The sequence below is a fragment of the Aythya ferina genome, assembly GCF_964211825.1.
Source record: "Aythya ferina genome assembly, chromosome: 4".
Classification (NCBI taxonomy): Eukaryota; Metazoa; Chordata; class Aves; order Anseriformes; family Anatidae; genus Aythya; species Aythya ferina.
The window spans coordinates 65,325,675-65,347,174 of NC_140300.1; the positions used below are offsets into that span (position 1 = coordinate 65,325,675).

Genomic DNA, 21,500 nt, shown 5'->3' on the forward strand with positions numbered 1-21,500 from the left:
CTTTTTCTTCCTAAATTCTTGAAGAAGATCTGGTAATTTAGGGCGGTGGCCGTGGCAGTTCAGCCCTCTGACTCTTAAGGGCAAGGTCACACCGCTCAGGAGCCCACAGCCTCCGAGCCTGCCCCACTCCAAAATGCCTTTGTGAGCTTCCCGGGTGTATTTCTCTGGGCCACAGAGGCAAAGCTCAGCTGAGGAGGTGGAAGCAGCGTTTAGGGTCTGGCCTGATGTGTGCACCAAAGGAAACAAAGCCTGGCAGGAACGTGGCAGAGCTGCCCTGAATAACTAAGGGGTCGCAGGCTTCCAATATAGAAAGACGCTTTAAAGGGAAGGAAGGTTAACTGCGGCTGTCGCTGGTGATGGTTTTCAAGCCCCCCCACCCCGCATCCCTCCACGCCCGGCTCCCCGGGGCCCATCCCGGCGGCGGGGCGGTCCGTGGCCGCCTCCCCGCCTCCCCGGCCCGGCTACGTGCAGGGGCGGCGCCGGGGCAGTGCCGGCGCGGAGCCGCGGGGAGCCCGGGGGAGCCCCGAGCCCGCTGCGGCGGTGGGGCCGCGCCCATGGCGAGCAGCAGCGGCGGCGGCTGCAGGTAGGGCGGGCGGGCGGGGGGCCCGCTCCCGGTGCCGCTGCCGGTGCCATGGCGCAGACGGAGCCCCCGAAGGCGGCGCGGCTGTGGCGTGAGGCCGCCCTGCGCGCACGGAAGCTGCGGGACGAGCCCGAGCTGGAGCCGGAGCCGGAGCCCGAGCCCGAGCCCGAGCCCGAGGACTCGGGACCGCCTGGGGGCCCCCCGCAGCCCCCCAGCGTCGCCCCCGGAGCCCGGCGGGCGGCGCTGGGCGAGCTGGAGGCGCTGAACCTGAGCGGGCGGGGGCTGCAGGAGCTGCCCGAGGAGGTGGGCGCCGCCCTGAGCGGGCTGCGGGTGCTGAGCCTGCGGCGCAACCGGCTGTGCCGCCTGCCCCACGCCGCCCTGCGCCACCTGGGCCGCCTGGCAGAGCTCGACCTGAGCCACAACCGCCTGCGGGGCCTGGGCGACGGCGGGGCGCTGGGGGGGCTGCGGGGCCTGCGCAAGCTGAGCCTGAGCCACAACGAGCTGGGGGCCGAGGGCGCCGGAGCCCTGGGCGAGCTGGGCCGCCTGGAGGAGCTGGACCTCAGCTTCAACCGCCTGCGCCGCCTGCCCGAGGGGCTGGGGCGCCTGCGGCACCTCCGCGCCCTGGATGTGGACCACAACCAGCTGGCCGCCTTCCCCGCCGCGCTGCTGGAGCTGGGTGCCTTGGAGGAGCTGGACTGCTCCGGGAACCGGCATCTGGGGGTCCTGCCCGAGGGCATCGCCGCCCTGCGCCGCCTCAAGATCCTCTGGCTGAGCGGCACGGGGCTGGCGGCGCTGCCCGAGGGTCTGTGCCAGCTGGGCGGCCTGGAGAGCCTGATGCTGGACGGCAACCAGCTGCGGGCGCTGCCCGCCGGTTTCGGCAGCCTGCAGCGGCTCAAGATGCTGAACCTCTCCTCCAACCTGCTGGCCGAGTTCCCCGCCGCCGTCCTGGCGCTGCCGGGGCTGGAGGAGCTGTACCTGAGCCGCAACCAGCTGACCGTGCTGCCCCCTCGCCTCTGCCAGCTCCGCCAGCTGCGCACCCTCTGGCTGGACAACAACCGCATCCGCTACCTGCCCGACTCCGTCGTGCTCCTGCACAGCCTGGAGGAGCTGGTGCTGCAAGGCAACCAGATCGCCATCCTGCCCGAGGGCTTCGGGCAGCTCTCCCGCGTCACCCTGTGGAAAATCAAAGACAACCCCCTCATCCAGCCTCCCTACGAGGTCTGCATGAAGGGCATCCCCTACATCGCGGCCTACCAGCAGGAGCTGGCCCACTCCCAGCCCGCCCTCAAGCCCCGCCTCAAGCTGGTCCTCATGGGCCCGAAGGACGCGGGCAAGACCCTGCTGAGGCGATGCCTGATGGAGGAGGACGGGCAGAAGGAGGACTTGGGGAGCCTGGATGCGGGCAGCACCCAGCCCAGAGGCTGCCCTGGGCAGCAGCAGGACGCTGGGAGAGCGCTGGCTGCGTGCTGCCCCTTCCCGGAGGACGCGTCCCAGCAGGACCTTCCTTCTCACGTGCCCTCCCACCGAGGGAAAGGAGAAGCGCCGTGCCCTGCGCCGCCGCCGGATGCCCCCCAGGTGCCATCGGGACCGGGGCTGTCAGGCAGCAAGGGCATCGAGGTGATGGACTGGACAGCGGACGCGGAGCGGGGCCTGACGTTCATCGTGTACGAGCTGGCGGGGGACCCGAGCTACGACGTGATCCAGTCTTTCTTCCTCTCCCCTGGAGCCTTGTACGTGCTGGTGGTGAATTTGAGTGCCTACGTCCCCCAGCACTTCTACCCCTCGGTGGGCTATTTCTTGCACTGGCTGGGTTCCAAGGTGCCCCACGCTGTGGTGTGTATGGTGGGAACCCATGCCGACCTCTGTGCCGAGCGGGAGCTGGAGGAGAAGTGCCTGGACATCCACCAGCAGATCGCTCAGCAGGAGAAGAGGGATGCCGAGGGCCTCCAGAGCCTGGTCCAGCAGGTGGATGAGGCTCTGGGACAGGACTTTGACCTGCGCTGCTCCAGTCCTCACGCTGCCTTTTACGGGGTCTCGGACAAGAACTTGAGGCGAAAAAAAGCTCAGTTCCAGTACCTCCTCAACCACCGCCCGCAGATCCTCTCCCCGGTGCTGCCGTTCAGCTGCCGGGACCGCTGCCAGGTGCGTCGCCTGCGGGACAAGCTCCTCTCGGTGGCCGAGCACCGCGACATCTTCCCCAACCTGCACCGGGTCCTGCCCAAGTCCTGGCAGGTGCTGGAGGAGCTGCACTTCCAGCCGCGAGCCCAGCAGCTCTGGCTTAGCTGGTGGGACTCTGCCCGGCTGGGCTTGCAGGCGGGCCTGACAGAGGATCGGCTGCAGAGCGCCCTGTCCTACCTGCACGAGAGCGGGAAGCTGCTCTACTTCGAGGAGCACCTCACGCTGCGGGAGTACGTGTTCCACAACCTGCCGCGGCTGATCGACATCCTCAACGTCTTCTGCCAGCAGGACGCCGCCGTGCTGCTCCAGAAGCTGCTCGGCGACGGCCACACGGACGAGCTGAGGGCCGCCCAGCTCCATCACTACGTGGAGGGCTTCTTGCTGCACGGCCTCCTCCCCGCCCACGTTATCCGCCTGCTCCTCAAGCCCCACGTGCAGAGCCGGGAGGACCTGCAGCTCATCCTGGAGCTGCTGGAGAAGATGGGGCTGTGTTACTGCGTCAACAAGCCCAAGTGCAAGCCCTTAAACGGCGCCGCTGCTTGGTACAAGTTCCCCTGCTACGTGAAAAACGAGGTGCCCCACGCGGAGGCCTGGATCCACGGCGCCAACCTGAGCGGGCAGTCGTTCGTGGTGGAGCAGCTGCAGATCGAGTACAGCTTCCCTTTCATTTTCCCCCCCGGCTTGTTCGCGCGCTACAGCGTCCAGATCAACAGCCACGTGGTGCAGCGCTCGGACGGCAAGTACCAGATCTACGCCTACCGGGGAAAGGTGCCGGTGGTGGTGAGCTACCGGCCGGCCAGGGGGGCTCTGCAGCCGGACACGCTGTCGATCGCTAGCCACGCGTCCCTCCCGAATATCTGGACGGCCTGGCAAGCCATCACCCCCCTGGTGGAAGAACTGAATGTCCTGCTCCAGGAGTGGCCGGGCCTGTACTACACTGTGCACGTCCTCTGTTCAAAGTGCCTTAAAAGAGGGTCGCCGAACCCGCACACTTTTCCAGGTAAGGCGAAATGCCTCTTCCCTGTCCCCTCTCCTGGTTCTTTGCGCCTTCTTCAAGGGGTTTTTGTGCTGTTAATCTCAGCTTGCTTTAATTTTGTTATTATTTTTTTTAACCTCCTCTGCTCTAGCTCCCTTTCCTGGTGACTCGAGTCATGAGAGAAAATATTAGGGTAGCTCCAAGGAGACAGGCTTAAAATAACCCTGTTCTGAGATGAGGGGGGTGCTACGTCCCCCTTTGGCCAGGTCTTTTCTCTCTGATTTTGGGGCTCTGTCCCCGAGCATTGACCGTGCCATTGCTGAGAAGGCCCTGTCCTGTCCTGATTTGGGTTTCCTGGAGTGGCTTGGTGTTTTTTTTCCAAACTCCCTTTACCCTCCAGCTTCCCCTTCTTCCAAGCCATTTGTAAACACGCAGAGATGCCTAAAAGTCCCTCGGTGTCCTCCCTCCTGTCCCCAAAACGTGGCCTGCAGTGCAGGAAACCTCCAGCTGGTAGACAAGGGCTGTGTAGCCCTGGACAAAAAGCCCTGTCTTGGCTGAGAGCGCTTTTTGGCTGGTTTTCTTAAAAATTCTTCTCCTTCCTCTCTCTCCTAACAAAAAAATGCCTTCTAACCTGTGTCCTCCTGGGAGGCAGCATCTCTCAGCCTGGGGGCACAGGGTGGCACGCCAGGCCTCCAACCCCCCCTTGGTGCCCGTCTCTGCTCTGCGAACAGAAGGCTGGCCGGGAGCTCTCCATGGGAATCGTGGAGCCGAGGAGTTTTTTCTCCTCGTTTTGCCGAGCAGGAGGTGTGTGTAAGTTACAGTCGTGCTGCACAGCTCGCTCTTCCCTGCCTGAGGCACGGCTGGTGCCACTTGTGACGGCGCGTAGGTGGTCCAACAGTACGAAAACGCGTGGTGCTGGAGGTGTCTGCTTCCTCCCAAGCTCTGCCGGTGGAAATCCCTGGTGGGTACGGTGCTGGTAGCTCTTAAACAGGGCCGTGGGCTTTTTTTAGGGCTGCGTTAAGGAGCTGCTTCGCAGCCCGTTGACCTTAATAAGGGAAATATTTCTGTGGCGGCGCTGCCAGATTTGTGCTCAAAAATGGAAGTTGGCCCCGGCTGCGCGTCTGGTTGTGCAATCTGTGCTGTCCTCCACGCAACTGATGGCGCGTGGTGTGGGCATCCAAAATTCTCCCTGGAATCCGTTTCCAGGCGGGGACTTTGGGTGTTGGAGAGCTGTGGGGTGATCCTTGCTTTTCCTCTGCCTCCCTGCCCTCTCGAGCCTGTGTGCACACGGTGATTTCGTTGCTGAACACCTAGAAGTTCGCTGAGAACGAGACAGTGTCTGCTCAGTGATGGTTAATGAGGATTGAGATTCTGGATTCAGCCTCCTGAGCGTTTATGGCAAAAAAACTGCGAAATAAAGCTTGGCTTAAAGTGACTTGGCAGGGTCCTTTTAAGGAAGTCTTCCCGTTTGAAACGGTTTTGTGGCTGGGTGAATCAGTAACTGAACTGGCATCCGAGCTGGAATCTGTGTGCTTGGAGGCTGCAGTCATCTGCTTGTCCAGTAAGTGCTGCGTTGAATGTTGGTGCTTTTTTTTTTTTTTTTTTCCCTTTTATTTTATGTCCACTCTGTGTGTAAATAAAAGGATGCCTTCCGGGCTGAGAAAGACCCATCCCTGTGTGGAGTGACCCACGAGAATTGTTTCCAAGACAGTGAGACCTCGGCTTCACTGGGAAGTGCTGCATTTCTGTGTGTTGTGGTCTTTTAGCTTCTGGACTGAAGGCTTTTTACGTTAATGCTTCATGATCTATGGAGTGACCTAGGGAGGGTTTCCTCCCGTCTGGTAGTAGACACGTGGGCTTTGTTTGGGTGGACAAAGCATGAGTTTTTGAAGCTTGGCTTGTTTGTGCCTGCAAGCTCGTGCTGCTGCTGCAGGGGTCTTTGAAGGGGCTGCAGGGCGGTGGATTTCTAGCTGACCTGTCCGTGGAGTTAGACAAAACACGTGTGCACGCCTACTGCAGGGTGAAAGATCCAAGAGCAGCATAGCAACTGGCTACCAGGGAGCTGGCTAACTTCTGTGCGGTGGTTTGGGGTGAATTCTGCTAATTTGGGTTGGGCCAGAGATTAGTAAAAGCCCATCTGCTTCGCTGAGAGGTCCCCCAGGAGTGTGTGAGGAGGTGGTGGGTGATGTTGGATAAAAAGATGGGCGGGGGGGACCTTGTTTTGCACCGGGCTGCTGCAGGTTCTTGCGAGCTGTGCTCTGCACAAGGTGTGCTCGTGTCTGATGTCCATTTGGGGTGGGAGGGCAGTCGTGTTTGACAAGTGGCTTTTTTTTTTATTCCTGCCTCTGAAGTTGCCTGGATGAACGCAGGTACAAGAAAGCCAAGGGCTGTCTGCTGCAGAAGGATGGCAAAATGCTGTAACGAGCAAGACAAACTGAGCGTTAGCAGGAGCTCTCCTGTGGGAGGGAAGTGCCGTCTGCCTTCTGACCCTTTTGTGAGTTATCAGCACGGAGAGGACATCAGAGCTGCAGAATGGCTGAGGTTGGAAGGGACCTGTGGGTGTCACCGAGCCCAGCCTCCCTGCTCAAGCAGGCTCACCTCTATCAGGTGGCCCAGGACCACATCCAGGTGGCTTTTGAAGATCTCCAAGGAGGATTTTGGAGGTCTCCACAGCTTCTCTGGGCAAGGTGTTGCAGTGCACCATCACCCACCCATCACAGAAATCCTTCCTGACGTTCAGACAGAGCTTCCTGTCTTCCAGTTCGTGCCCATCAGCTCTTGTCCTGGCACTGAAAAGAGCCTGGCTCTGTCCTCTTTGAGCCTTCCCTTCGGGTGTTGACCCAGAGGGAACCATGCCTGACATCCCTTCAGCAGGATCAAAAGCATGAGCTCCCTCGGTGGCTGGGCTGGAGTCACGAGACGGTGAGGCAGAGCCGGGACGATGTGTCATGCTCTCCAGGCCTGTGCGAAGCCAGGAGGGAGCAGGTGGGACTGGTTTTCTCAGAAAGGTTCAGAAGACGCTCCAGAATTGGAGCTGCTTAATGAAGGGCTCATGTCGGGTGTCTAATTGTTCTTTTAATTAAATTACAAGCAGCTGGGCTTTTGTACCAACAATTGTAGAGCAGTACCTGCTGGTTACAGAGCATGATGGTAGCATTTGGCAGCCTTTCCTCGTCCCCATTTGAGGGTGGAGTCTCTTTTTGCCTTATTTCCAAAGTAGATGCTACATCTGTTTGGGCTGTTACGCTTCTCTGAAGGGCACAGCACAACTGAACCAGGGGCAGGTCTTGCACGCAGCGTAAGCATCGGGCATTATCACTTGTATGATCAGGATAAAGCTGAGTAGGACCCATAACCTGCCTCTCCTTGGTTGTGGGACGTGCCCTTGCCTTGCAGATGTGGCTGACTGAGGGAGGGAGCAGGGCTGGCTGGTGCCAGATGCAGTCAGCTCTTCACGGATGCAAGACCCGTGATGTGCCCGTGGGCTGGTTGGCTTTGGGAGAAGCCAGGACAAGTGGTAGCTGAATTTCACCCGAGGTGTTCAGCTGCAGTGTCTCTGAGGGTTTCTGGCTGTGCCCAAGCAGGCTGAAGCCGTGTTGTACTTGTGGTGTTTTCGTGGCTGTGGCTCGGTGCTGACGGGGTTGCCGAAGCGGTCAGCAGCATCTCGCAGGCGCTGTGGTTAGGGCCAGCCCGCCTGTGGCCAGTGCATGGAGCAGTCAGTGCTCTGAGCTGCCTGTGTTGGTTGTGGTTTGGTACGTAACCCTAATTTCACGTGTGGGTTTTGGTTTTGCCCCCTCTTTTCTTTTTTTTTTCCCACCAGTGGTTGTTTTCTGTGCTTCTCCCATCTCCCCCCGGAGGTGTACGCAGTGCGCCCATTTAGCGGTGTCAGCTGGGGCCTGGGCTCCTTGGGGTGGGCACGACACCGGGCTGGGACCTCCAGGCTTCACAAGGTGACGTTGGTTTCTTTGAAGTGACCGTTCTGCGTGAACCAGGCAACAGCTTTGGGATGAGCTAGGCACTTCTGCGAGGAAGTGGGACTTAGCACTGCATGAAGATCAGGGGATCAGATTCAACGCAATTGTAGAGGCGGGTAACCTTCAGAACAAACCGAGGCTGAACTTCAAACCCTGCCCCTATTTGTCTGCTTTTTCCACCTGGTGACTTGGAGGTGATGCTTGTGTAGCCCAGGAAGAGTCATTTTTATGATCAAACCAGTATTGTAGGGTTTTGTCCTAATGGCATGCAAGATCCCGGCACACTTTGCTCAAGACTTCTCTCTTGAATGAACCCTACAATTTCTGTGTGCTGAATGCCTCACAGGGCACGTCCTCTACGTATTTTCCTCTGCAGCACTACAGAGTGAGCAGTGCCCTACGATAAGGGGCACATCCTGCCCTGTGCCAGGGCTGGGTTGTTGATGAGCTCCCTGGAAAAGTGAATCCGGCGTGGTTCCTACAGCACCCAAATCTGCAGAGGTTGGCTCGGGATGGAGCTGTTTGACTAATTTGCCTCCCTCTTCATCTTCGTGGGTGACAGCAGCCCGCACCACCACATCACCAAGCAGGCAGCGAAACTGGGACGGCCAGCGTGGCTCCAAGCAGTCCCCAAAAAGCCCTTTGACAGGTTGGCTTTCCTGGGGAAGCCTCATCTCGGCCTTATCTTCAGGAAGCCAGCGTGCTCTGTCCCCACAGAGGAGCAAGCAGGCTGTGCCAGGGCATCCCTGCTGGAGGAGTTTCCTGCAGATAACTTTGTGCTGTGGCCAGAGGGTCGCGTGTGTGCTTCCCCCGCCGTCCGAGCCGTGCTTCGTGCCCTCTGGCCGGGTGCAGCTGGGTTTTTCCAGCAGGACTGCTGGGTGCCTGGTGGCAGGCTTCCAGGGCAGGCAGCCTGCACAGACACCTTACGTAACCGGAGGAATTTTTAGCTCCCTGTTTCTCTGCATCTTTGAACAGCCCCTTTCCTCGTCTGAGCAAGATTTTGACATATCCTTATTGAAGATACCAATGTGCACGCTGGGTGTGGAGAACTCGTGTCCAAATGAGTTTTTTAGCCATCAAAGCGGCTAAATTTAGGAAATCTACCCAGAGGAGCTTCCCTTCCTTGTCAGCTGACACAACATTTCTTGGTCGCCGTTATTTTTACCACGGAACAGCTTAAATCTATTTGGGGTGGGTTTCTGTGAGGCGGTGCTCATGTGCTGCAGTGCTGGGCCTCTGAGGGCGGCTGCAAAGGTGTTGAAGGGCCTAGAGGGGAAGGCGTAGGAGGAGCGGCTGAGGGCACTGGGCCTGCTCAGCCTGGAAAGAGGAGGCTGAGGGGAGGCCTCATGGCGGCCTACAGCTTCCTCACGAGGGGCAGTGGAGGGGCAGGCGCCGATCTGTTCTCTGTAGTGCTATCCAGTGACAGGACCCGAGGGCATGGGGTCAGGCTGTGACAGGGGAGGGTCGGGCTGGACAGCAGGAAGAGGTTCTTCACTGAGAGGGCTGTCGCGCACTGCAACAGGCTCCCCAGGGACGCAGTCACGGCACCGAGCCTGTCGGAGTTCAAGAAGCGTTGGGACTGTGCTCTTAGTCATAGCTCTGAATTTTGGGGTAGACCTGTGTGGAGCCAGGGGTTGGACTTGATGATCCTTGTGGGTCCCTTCCAACTTGGGATATTCTGTGATTCTCTAAGAGATGCTGTCACTTGCTGGCTGCAGTACCCCAGAGTTTTGCTGAGCAAGAAACTACTTCATACCTTTTTAAAGCTTTCAGTGGACAGACGTGACAGAAAATGGAGCTGATAGGAGCCTCACTTTGGAAGTTGAGGCATCCCCAGATACTTTTGTTCAGCTCGGTGACAGTGCCCGAGGGCTGCATGGGGCATGAAACCCGCGTGTGCTTTGACCTCACCAACAGGTCCAGTCAGGTCTTTGTACAGGAATTTGTGCTGCAGGAGCTCGGGGCAGGGAGCCTCGCTCCCTGGAGAAGGGGAAGGCTGTGATCTTGCCCTGGTGACATTTTCACGCCAACCTCAGTAAGCGAGCAGCCTGTAATTTCCCCGAGGAACACGCGTGTGCCCAGAGGGAGTCCTTCCGACACATGATGTTCGTACGCACAGGCATGTTCTGGAGTGCCTGCAGTGAAGCAGAACACGATGTTAGGAAAATGTTGCCAAACAAGGTGAGACAGCGCTCAAATTAGTGATTCGCATTGGGATCTGATTTAAAAAATAAATAAAAATCCACCTTTGTGCTGAGGTGGGCAGGGCGATGCTGGGGTTTGGGTAACACAGTCTGGCTCTGCATGGGTTGTTGGCACTGCAGTTCTCAGGTGCTGAAAGGTGCCTCCTTTTAAAAGCCAACAGCTGAGAGTGGCTGGGTGTGCTTGGTGGGATGGAGCTGAGCCTCCCCTGGGGGCAGGCTGGGTGCTTGGGTGGAGGCACTTGGAGTTTGGTTGGTGCCCAGCCTCCAGCTTGCTGCAGGTAATGGCACAACGCTTTGTCTGTCCTGTGTTCCCTGCCAGGGTCCAGGTCAGAGGTTTGCCAGCCTTACCTGCCTTTTGGATGGTGCGTGACTGAAGTATTACACCGCAACAGCACCTCTGGCTGAAAGCTGGGTCACAAAAACACCTTCTACTCAAGAATGCAATTCTATTCTGCGTCACGCAAGGCTGGCACGCGATTCTGCTCCCATGGGGTGCCTGCAGCAAGCCCCGTCCCAAAAGTGCTGCAGGTGAATGCTGGGGCTGCAGAGTCGTGGCCCCTTGGGGACGATGGCACGCTGTGCTGCTTGCTGCCCTGTCCCCCGTTGCATAACGCTGCGAGATGCAGTTAATCCGGTCATCTCTACAAAAAGGATTTAAAACTCATTTTGAATCAGCAGTCATTTTTAATAAAGCTTCGCCTTGCTTGGAGGGCTGGCCTCCTGGCTTGTGTGTTTAAGAAAAATGCGGGAGGCTGAGAGGTGTGGGGGAGCAACAAGGCCACAGCCAGCCTCTGGCCTAGTCAGGCCAGTGCTCCCTCCCTTTAAATGCTCTTTTGTGGGAAAATCCAAGGAGGGGTGGTCTTTGCTTTTCTTTGTGTGAGTTGGTGTGGTTGCTCTTACTTCTTTGGCTGTGGCTCTGCCATTGTCCTGTGGAAAGTGGACTATCCAACACAAGGCTTCTGAGCAGCTCTGAACCTTGCCATCTCTTCCTCCCGAGTGCCAGCATTTTGCCTGGTTACCTGCAGAGGCTTTATCTTGAGCTGCTTTATCTGCTTCATCTCCCCTCCGAGCCAGCCTGATGAGAGCCTGAACTCGAGCCCTGGACAGCGTTTCAGAGCAAGTGTCCCACCTTTCCAGTCCTGCTCGTCCTCTCTTCTGAGGTCTCTGGCAGAGTGAAATGTTTTCCTGGCAATGCTGTTGCTTCCCTGGGAGGTCGGCGAGTTCTTCGCAGCCCCCAGAGCTCCCTCCTGTTTCAGTAGCAAACGTGACTGCCATGGGAGAAACATTTTTTTTAACAGCAGAGGGAGGAGGATGCTGCAGTTTATTTTGGGGCACTGAGAACCCAAGACCAGATGGCGTTTAGCAGGCAATGAGTGAAGCAGCAAAGCCAGTGTTCCTGAACTCGCACGCCTTATCTTTTTGGAAGCTGTTCCAACGCCAGAATAAAAACTGCCAGGAATTGCTTTCAGCAGAGGTAGTAAAACAATCTGTAATGTTAGGTCCATAAATAAGCAAAAGCAATATGCAGAAGTCCATAAATAGGCAATTTCACTTGGGAAAATGTGTTTTTAAGCAAAAGCTAGTTATAACCTTGATATATACCTGTTAGTTGTCACCTGCTTGAATGTTAGGAAGCAAGAGGGTTCAGGTGGTTAAATTATTGGAAATGCTGGGGTTTTCCCGGGGAAAACAAAAAGTAAACAATTAGTTCTCGGTCTCTGGAAAAGGGAACAAGTAGAAAAAGGTTTCGTAAAGCTCTTGATAGTAAAAGGACAGACGACGCTTTGTTCCTGACCACTGAGCAGTGCAAATCCAGCAGCTCGCTGAGACTTCAAAGGCAGCGGTTTGGGTAATAACAGAAATACTTGGAATCAAGTGGATGGGGAAGATTCATTATTATTATTTTTTTAAATAGATCTGCTCTCTACTTCCTTTGGCCTAGCAAAATCTAGGCTCTGATGTCTTTTAGAGTGCTGCTTTGGGCACTGCCACGTGCACCAGCAGTGCTTTATAGCCAACACCAGCCCTAACCTGTGAGGCCAAAAGGAGAGCTGGCCACTGGTCCTGGTGCTCTGATTTCAGCCACGTGGCTTCAAGCATATGGCCAAATCCACACCGTGTTGTGTCTCACCAGGAAGAAACACTGCACCCAAGGACATACTGAAGAAACTGTGTTGGAGCCCGCAGAGAAACATCAGCCATTTCTGGGTGCTGTTTCCAAAGCATTGCAAGGAAAAATGTCCCGTGGCGTCACCTAATTCTCTAATTCTAAATTTAGCAGACGATCAGGCTGCGACCTGCTCCTGCCTTACCAGCTGCTGGCAGCTCACAGAGCTGGGTCTGGGAAGCCTCCCACCACCCGGGTCCCTTCCAGGCTTTTCACATTGCCAGTTTTTAACGTTTTGTGACCCAAACACAGAGAGCCAGAGTTAGCAGAAGGCTGACCGGTGTTGGTAACTCCCTACCAACCTCGGAGAACCGTGCCTGTTAGCTATTTTTTACCCCAGGAACGGCTTTGAGAGCTCTTTCAGGCTCTTTTCTCCCCTTCCTCTTCCTCTTTTTGCCCCTTGAGTGGGACCTGTGGTGTGCTAGTTGTCTGGTTGAGAGAGAAAGTTCAGCAGCCAAAAGGTAGATTCTGGACGTGGTCACTCAGTGACAGACCTCTTTCTGTTCCAGGCTGAGGATAATTCGTGCCGAACTCGTTGCGCTGTGACTTGCCCTTAAAATGCCTTGACAATCAATTTCGTTCCAGCTAATAAGGCCCTAAAATGTTAATGAGGCAAATCAATTTTTCATGACTTCATATTGCAGTCAGCTGAGAAAATGCTGTGCTGCAGCCTGCTGATTCCAAGAGGCTTTTTAGGGCAGATAGCAGAAGGGCAGCAAAATTTGGCAGATTCCTTATTTTCTGTTCCAGCTTTCACCCTGCTTTTGTTTCCCTGAGCTTTTGATGCTGTCCTGTTCACTTGTCACCTCTGGCCACTTCCTCGTGGCTACCACCAGCCCCGCTGCACTGGGAAATCACAGAGCTGCAGGGGTTGGAAGGGACCTCCAGAGACCATCGGGTCCAACCCCGCTGCCAGAGCAGGTTCCTTAGTGCAAATTGTCCAGGTAGGCGTCCAAACGCAAGGGCTGGGTGCCTGGCAGGACAGGTGAGGATGAAGCTGGGCGAGGAAGGCTACTCCTGCTGCAGTACTCTTTGAAACAGCTTGGCAGGCTGGCGCAGAGACACGTCGTCATGTTCACATCCAAAATCACAGCCTCCTCTCCTCATGGCCCACCTGCTGCTGGGGTGGCAGTGGTGCTTGGCAGAAATGCTCCCTGTGAGCACTGGTTCATGAGGTGCAGGAAGGGCAGAGAGGTTTCTTGTGCCTGATGGGTGGCTCGGCTACCCGCCTGGGCTCAGGTAGGTGCCAGCCATCCTTCGTTTCCCTCAGCTGCTGGTTTCGTACCATCAGAAGGAGGTGGGAGGGCTCACGTCCTCCTGGCTGTTCCTGATGGCTATTTTGATGGAGTTATTTGGATGATTTACTGCTGCTGTCTCCGTTCTGGTTTGTGAGTATGGTGGTAAGAAACACTGAATAGTCTGGGTTTGGGAAATGTGTTTTGTGTTTCATTTTTTTATTGAATTTCAGCTCTAACTACAATTAATTGCTGCGGGCCTGAGGAAAAGATTACTAAATGATGTTTGGGGACAAACACAATATTTTCTAAGTTTTGCACTTGGAAACTTTGCGCTTTGCTTGGGAGCATTAGCAGGGGATGAGTTCAAATAGCTCATGCCAGGGAAATTACTGCGATGTAAACGGGATGCAGACTGGCATTCTGAATGATGACTTTCGTTTACCTGCCGAGTGAAGCATCTGAAACGCATCCACCCAAGCTCTCCGCCCAAGGTGCGCTCGGTCCGGTGCCAAAGGCTTCCCCAGAGCTTTTGCAACCACGGGGCTGTGTCAGCATCCTCTGCTGCTGTGACAGCACTGGCTGACGGCCACTAAATGGGAAAGGAGGAAGGTGTTTACCCCTCTTAAGTCAGCCTTCCCCTCTCTAGCTGGTGTCTGTTGACCTCTTGTCTCTTCTGAATGGCTAAAATTGGGGGTGGTGAGTTAGGAGCCTTGGTCTGGCACCTTCCTGTGCAGCCAGCTGCAGGAAGAGTTCAAGGTGAACTGTGTGTCCATAGCCAGAGCCATGATGCCTACAGGTACACTTTTGGCTGAGAGGCCCGTGGTTGCATCTTTTTCTTAAAGCTTAACCTTCTTCCTTGTTCCCCGTGCCCTTTTCTCTGTGCTCTCAGCCTCTGGGCTGGGGGATGTCTTTGCGTGTTGCCCCTTTGCGTTTGCAGAGCAAGCCTTGCTTTTTGTTTCCCAGCCCTCCCTTTCTTCCTTTAAACACATTTAATCCCAGGCTGGCTGTTCCCGAGCGCGTGCCTCACCTGACGGGTGGCTCTGCTCCCCAGCCAGCTGCTGGGACCGGCGCTTACGACAGAGCTTGCTTCTCGCTTGGTTTTCCCACAGTGCTCTCTCTGTCGGGGCACCTTCACGTGCTGGGATTGGTTCTGGTTTCATTTTAAGCTCCTACAAACAAGGCTGCAGCGTGAGGCTCACGGAGCTTTCCATTCATGCTATGGACTTTGCTCTTCATGAGCCCCTGTCATGAGGCACGGCTGGTGTATCTAGGTCCCAGGCAGGCTGGAGAGCAAGAGGGATGTGAGCAGCACCACGCCGCCAGGATCCTGCACATCCATCACTTGCCTGTCCCTGTGGAGCCCAGATCCTGACTTGAAATGCATGAAAATGAGAAATGCCATCAGGATGGCGCTGGGAGCTGTGTGGAAAGTGCAGCAGAAGGCAAGCGGCCTTCGTGGGATTTTCCTCCCCTGTACGCAAAGCCCTTCTGCCTGTTAGGCAGCCGAGTATCCTGACAGCCCGGCTGCTCTGGCTGCCAGCACGGGGTAACCGAACACCCTTGCTCGCTTTTCATACCCTCAGCCTGCCTCCTAACCCCGATTCGTCAGGGCTATCTGGCATTTCACGGCGATTTCCTGAAGTCCTAAAGTGTGCTCTGCGGCACGCGTGGCCTGATTGCTGGCAGGGGCTCCGAGGGAGGCATCCCTCTGCAAACCCCGGCCAAGCAAGGACGGGCCTGACTTTGTATCCAACCAAAAATTGTGCCTGAGAACACAGAAAAGCACGTATGACAGCAGAAGTGCCTCCTCTGTGTCCTGTGGAGAGCTCTTCCTGGCACAAAATACCGGGAGGGTGACCGTGGGACAGATGCAACTCCTCTGAGCCGTGCAGAAGCCTTAGCTTTTTCTCCTGTGGCAGCGCAGGGCTTCCTTTAATTCGTTCTTTTCCTCCCTGCCGCAACCCTGAAGACTCCTGTTCCTCCCCTTCTGCAGTTCAACCCTGAAGTAATCTCTCCTGCTTGAGAAATCTCCCTCTGAGGATCCCCGAAATGGGGAGATGGAAAGTGGGGCGAAAGCTCAAGCAGCCAGACCGGTCTCACTTCACTGGCCTGGTGTGAGCTCCGGCGGGTGCTCGTGGTGCTGCCTGATGCCCTGACTCACCTTTCGGAGCCGGTGTTTTCAGTAATGCAGCTTCTGGGCTGGGACACGGAGCCCTGTGCTTGCCGTGCTCGGCGGCCCCAGCGCCGCTCGCGGTGTGTGACAGCTCGCCTAATTGAGGACGCAGCCGTGCAGATTTGGTTTTGAATTGCAAATCCTGTCACGATTCTGTGCCGGGAGACGTGTCTGGGTGGCTTCAAACCTGCTCTCCCGCTTCGGGCTGGAGCGTGGGCGTGAGGTGAGGCACACCAAGTGGGAATTCAGGCTGCAGACGTGGGGGTGAGCCCGAACTGAGGAGCCGTGCGTGTTTGTTTGCTGCCAAACCCTCCTCTCTGCGTGACAATACCAAGTGGTGCTTTCTGAAAAGCAAAGAGGGTCCGAGCTGCTTCGTCTGTAGTGGGGACAGCTCAGCTGGTGGGAACAGACAGTCCCGTGCGGGCTTACTTACGGTTTAGAGGAGGAGCAGGAAGGAAATGTGAGCATTTTGGGGCATTTCTCGGAGCTGGGCACATCTCAGCACCTGGCTTTCCCGTCTCACTGCCCTGGGCTGCGTGCCGTCAGGGTGCCAGCAGCGGGGAGCTGCCAGCTCAGCGATATCTCCAGGAACAGCCGAGGCAGCTCAGTTGGCAGGGGAAGAGCGCCTGCTGCGAGGGCCCCCCCGCTGCTACGGGCACACAGAGCTGGGGTAACGTTACAGGGCACGGCTGGGAGCTGGGGCTTGCACGCTCAGCAGGGTATAGGGTGGCCCCGAGCCCCGATGGGAGGTAACAGCAATCCCACAGCAGCTGGTGTGAGCGTGCCCAGCGAGAGGGGAATCCTCTGGTGTATTTTTACCTGCTTTTAGACACTGCTCGGGCAGCTGAAAGATGCACGCTGGCTGCTCAGCTGCAGCAGGACAGCTCCTAGGAATTGCAGTGCTGGAGTCAGCAGCTAACAGCCACGATGGTTGGGGTTGGCTGGGGCTAAAACAAGAGATAAAGTGAGGGGTTTTACAAGGCATGCTTGTCTGTGGAAGGAAGAGCATTGAAAGTGTTGCAAAAATAACACCTACCAGTGCTTCCTGGCGTGTACCAAAGGCGGTCGTGGCAGGGTCTGTGCAGCAGCCCTCTGCTCGAGCTGTAGGCCAGCTGGTTTTCGGGTAGCCTCGTGGCCGTGCGTGGCTGTAGGACGCAGAGCTGAACAATAAGGCGTGTATCTGTAGCTTCAGCTGCCTGCTAATTACCCTGCCGATGCTACAGGCCGGTGTCTTCTCTCGCACGCAGCTTGAAGGTAGGCTTCTGGATCCCATCTGCCTAAAGCCTAATTAAAACGCCCACTGCTCTAAACCACCACCTCGTTAGGCTCCGTCTAGATGCTGTGAATCCCCGGGGAGCTCTCCCGTCCGCGTGAGGCGATTCAAAGCAGAGGCAGGGAAGGAGGCAGATGTTCAGATGTTCCTTTTCTGGGGAGCAGCACGTCTCCAAGCCGTAAGCACCGGGACGTGGGTGAGACCTGCTTGGGTTACAGCAGCACTTGACCCTCGTACAGCGCCCACTTGCACTGATCGGGGACATTTATTTGGTGGGGGGAAGGGGAGGGCATGCAGAAGGGATGTCTGGCAAGCACTGCCTTGCCAGTCCTTATGTGTTCTCATTCTCTTTTGTTCGCAGGAGAGCTGCTGAGTCAGCCAAGACCAGAGGGACTGACGGAGATCATCTGTCCCAAGAACGGCAGCGAGCGAGTTAATGTTGCCTTGGTTTACCCCCCCACTCCTACTGTGATCAGCCCTTGTTCCAAGTGAGCCTTGAAAGCAGCCCCCCACTCCCTGTCAGTGCATGCTGGAAAGCCTAAAACGTGGCCTCACTAAGGGTTTTTTTTGGGAAGGTGACAGCTCCACAGCTCAGGGACAGTTCTAATGATTTGTGGGTGCAGACAGCTCGCTTAAAGGGTCAGAGGAAAGTGGGCTGAGATTCCCTGAGCTGTGCTGTGGCAGATGCAAGACATCTGTAAGGAGATAAGTCATGGGTGAGTTGAGGTAGGAAGGAATATTTGGAGGTCTCGATCCAGTCCCTGCTCCACACAGGGCCACCCCCACAGCTGGGTCGGGTTGCTTGGGACCTTGTATGGGTGAGGGCTGCTGATTGCCAGGGATGGAAGTGCCACCACCTCTCCGGGCTCTGGAGTTAAGCTGTTCTCCTTGGGCTGAGCTTTTTTACTTACGTCCAGCCTGAGTTGCCTTTAATTCAGGCTGGCCTTCACCACCACAATGCGCACAGCTAGCTTCAGCACGTTCTCCTCTAGGTCCCTAGCCAGTTGGCCCTAAGCCCGTGGTGGTCTGTGGGGTTGTCCTGCCCTAGATGTAGGGCTACGCGCTTGTCCTTGCTGAACAAGACTGCTCGTTGACCGAGCACCGCTCTTGGCTCAGCCTCACAACGTTGTGGTGTCCCTCTGGGCAGAGGCCCCGTCCTCCTTGTACCGCGGGTGAGGAAGGATTGTTGAACTCTGCCTTACGGCGCCCCTGAAGTGCCCACTCGGGTCAGGAGAGAAGGTGACTGCCTCGATTGGCAGCTCCCAAGCCCCAGGCCACAACCGCCCAGGCTTCTGGTCCTCGTGTGTGTGTGTGTGCCTGACACAGCATGTTTCCCACCCCAGCTTGCGGTGTTGCAGTCTCGTGTCAGCGTCACGTCTGTGGCTTGTCCTCCTGTCCTCCCTCCTCACCTCCCCAGTCTCTGAAGCTGCGTCCCAGTTCCGCCGTTTGCTGGCGAGGGAACTCGTGTTCTCAAAAAGGCCCATCTTACTTTCAAACATCTCACCCTCCGTATTTAGCAGCCTAAAAAAAATTGTGTCTCGAGTTATTCGTCACGAGTGTTACGAACCCTTGCCTCATTGCTGTTTCTCCGTCCTTCACTTCTCCAGATAAACCATCAGTACTGGTGCCAAAGGTTTTCCACTGGGCAGAAGGTGGCTGATGCTCTACGGTGTTCCCGTCTCTCCGGTTGTGGAGTTGCATGCCGATGGGGAACAATGGGACTTGGGACTCCGAGATGCTGCGGGGCTGGGGCAGCTCCCTGCTGGGGACCTCGTGGCTGGAGCGGGCACAATCACCTGGGAGCTGGGGACGACGAGGAGACACGAAGCAAAAGGATTGCTGCGGATGGCAGGGCCGCTGGCCCAAGGGAAAGCTCTGGGGATAGGATTCTGTGGACCCACTGATTGTGTGTTGAAAACCCATTTGGATCTCATGATGAATGTAAAAAAATGTTCTTGATACCATTTAACTCAGACCTGCTTGGAGGAAAGCCTCTTGAAACGAGCTGTAGCAGGATTCCCTGGATTTGTTCCTGGACAAGTGAGTTCCGGGGCAGCTGGCCAAGGCTTTTTGGAGGGAGGGGGGTCAGTTTTGCAAAGCCTTTAACGTTGGGATCTGCAGCTCTTGCACAGGTGACGTTTCCCTGGCTTCTGGTCCTTAAAATATCAGCGTTGCGTGCAAGGCTGCCGAAAGTCCCTGCCCGAGGGGCTAAACGTGGGGAAATGCAGGGCAGAATCCGTGCCAGTGGGAGACGCGGGAGCAGGGTGGTAAAAAAAAAAAAAAAAAAAAAAAGAAAGGCATTGTTCCTAACTTCAGGGTGGAAAGCAGCCAAGTAGGAGTTTGCAGCTCAGTCACCTTCGTGCCTTTTCTGGGCGTAGTTCCAGCTAGGCAGGGAGCCGGGGCTGGGGTTTGATGTGCTGACCTGCCCCGTCTGGCAACGGGCATCTGAAGCTTGGTGGCAGCAAAACCCACCCCGAACTGCCTGTGGTGGCCGGGTGGGGTGGCGGACAAGGGAGATCTCTCCGAGTGGTGCTCAGAATCCTGCTAGCAAACTTTCTGCTCCTGTTTTGCTGCCGGAGGGCCCAGTGCAGTCAGAGCACCGCGTGCTGTCGCTTCCCGTGCCGGGAGGTCGTCGCCTGCTCTTTGCCACAACTCACCTCTCTTTCTGTCCTCCCTAGGAAGAAATCAGGAACTTGTTGCTGTGCTGTTGCATGGAATCCACGTTGCAAAGAAATCACCAACTGGAAGCCTTCTCCAGCCGGAGACCCGTTTCCCAGCGGGGTGTGCAAGTGCCGGAGGAGCCAGGGGACGGAGCAGACGCCACCTCGCCTGGTGGCAGTGCCACCTCGGCAGGAGCACGGCACCGCCCGGCCCTTGGCAAGGGCTCGGCCCTCCGTGCGCTGGAGCCGTGACGCCGGGAGCAGGGCAGTACGGAGAGCAGTCGAGTAGGGTCTGCTTCATGTGAAACCATCATCGCTCATCCGCCCGCCGTTCAGTAACTGGCGTGACCGTGTTTTCGTTTCTATTTGTTTGTTTTGTTGTTGTTGTTTTGTTTTAAAATACGCAAAAGCCATTTAATTTTCTATGCAGCTCAGAAATGTCTCCCGTTTGCAGCTGTCAGGTAAGAGGTCGGTGCGGGGGAACCGTGCCGAGTGGCTGCTGGCCCTCTGGGTTCTGCCGTTTGCTCTCTTTTTAAGGATGCGTCCTGGGATCCTTTGCACACAGTGTCCCTTCGCTGAGCTCCTCTCTCTTAGACCCCACGTAACAGCCCTGAGCCCCAGGGATGCGTGCCCTGTATGTTCGAAGGATCATTTTTCATGAGTCAAACCACAAGGAAAGAGGGCTTAAAGGTGCTGCCCTAAGAGCAGAGACGCGCAGCTCAGAGCACTCTTCATTCCTACTCTGTTCTTGTCCCTGCTCGGAGAGTTACTGAACTGTTAGCAGCGGGGTACACAACATACCTGGGGTATGAGTTGTCTCTCTGTGGAGCTGACAGTGACTTTTGAGCCCTTTGGAGTAGGAGGGGAATCTCCTGGTACCAGACGCTCACTTGACTTGAGAGGACTTGCTGGTTTTGCTCGTTGGTTTGCAGATCTCTTGCTTGCCGACCAGTTGGTTTCCTCCTCAGACTGGTCCGTACAGGTTTGGGAGCAGAGCTGTGCGACTGTCAGCAGCTGGAGCACGTCCCAGAGTGCCTCGTGTTACACTTTGAGGCAAGATGTGGGATTCAAGCCTTCATCCGTCCACGTGAAACTCCCACTTTGCCTTCTGCTGGGTCCGCGTAACACAGGAGAAAAGGCATGTCCCTAAGCAGCACACAGATATGGTGAGGTGGAGCCCAAAGGGTGCTGCGTACCGAGCTCTTCGTAGGGCTTGCAGGAGTACCTGGAGGCCTCTGACAACTGCAGAAGATCCCGGATGGTGGCTTACCTCTGCTTTAGCCGTGCTGAAGGCAGAAAGGTCACAGATGTAAGATTGGTTCCAACCTGCCACTCAGCTGGGATGGGTTTTACGAATTTCCTCTCTGCATTCTGTCTCTGCTCTGACTTTGGGGGATTCAGTGTTAAAGCAAAACAGAAAAAGAGACCAAATCAGGATTTAACCTACCTTGCAGTCTCTGAAATCAAACTGAAGAGGCCGGGGGCTATGGAAACACGCCATCTCCCTTGCAGCATCCTGAGAAGCATTTAGCTGTGCTGTAGCACTGGACGTGACACGGGGTCCCCGTCCTGTTCCCGTCCCTTTGTTCCTCTGACCTGGTTCAAGTTTGTCAGAGTAGTAGGGGTCCCTCGCTGCAAAGGGACAGAATTGGCTCCGTTAAAAGGAACCGGTGATGGTATGGACACACTAAGTGAGGTGAGGGAATCCTGGAGCTCAGCTCGCCTCCCCCAGCAGCCTTTGGTTGGGATCTTGGGCTGCCATCCTTGGAAGGGCAGTGGGGGGGAGATGGAGATGCTGCACTGCAATAAGCACAAGAAGAGGCGAGCGAACAGGCCTCAGTGTAGCACTCATCACATGCTTCATGGCTCAGTTCATGAACTATAATTGCAGGTATTCACATGATTTACATGACTGGGCAGGACTCTGCACACACACACATGCATGCCCAGACGTACATGCACCACGCCCACACATCCTCACCAAAATGACTGAAAATAAAAGTGATGTAAATCTCAAGGAGAGGTCAGCTGTTTGATTTGTCGTCTTCTCTTCCAGTGCCTCGTTGGGCCCTGCCTC

General features: G+C 56.3%; 1 protein-coding gene across 3 annotated transcripts; it reads left to right on the forward strand.

Moving 5' to 3' along the window:
- Nucleotides 1-512: 512 nt before the first annotated feature.
- On the forward strand, nucleotides 513-21,440 carry MFHAS1 (multifunctional ROCO family signaling regulator 1; the record flags this gene model as incomplete). Of its 3 annotated transcripts, XR_014692306.1 has the most annotated exons (4): nucleotides 513-3,758; nucleotides 17,125-17,251; nucleotides 18,371-18,803; nucleotides 19,442-21,440. XR_014692306.1 is itself a non-coding variant. In XM_084516899.1 (3 exons), exons 1-3 carry the CDS (start codon nucleotides 632-634, stop codon nucleotides 18,372-18,374), a joined length of 3,258 nt encoding a protein of 1,085 aa, XP_084373025.1. In that variant the 5' UTR covers nucleotides 513-631. The 3 variants fall into 3 exon arrangements, 2 of the variants coding, with proteins under 2 accessions (XP_084373025.1, XP_084373026.1); XM_084516899.1 differs by lacking the exon at nucleotides 19,442-21,440 and having other exon boundaries at nucleotides 18,371-18,804; XM_084516900.1 differs by lacking the exons at nucleotides 18,371-18,803; nucleotides 19,442-21,440 and having other exon boundaries at nucleotides 17,125-17,255.
- Between the last annotated feature and the right edge of the window lie 60 nt (nucleotides 21,441-21,500).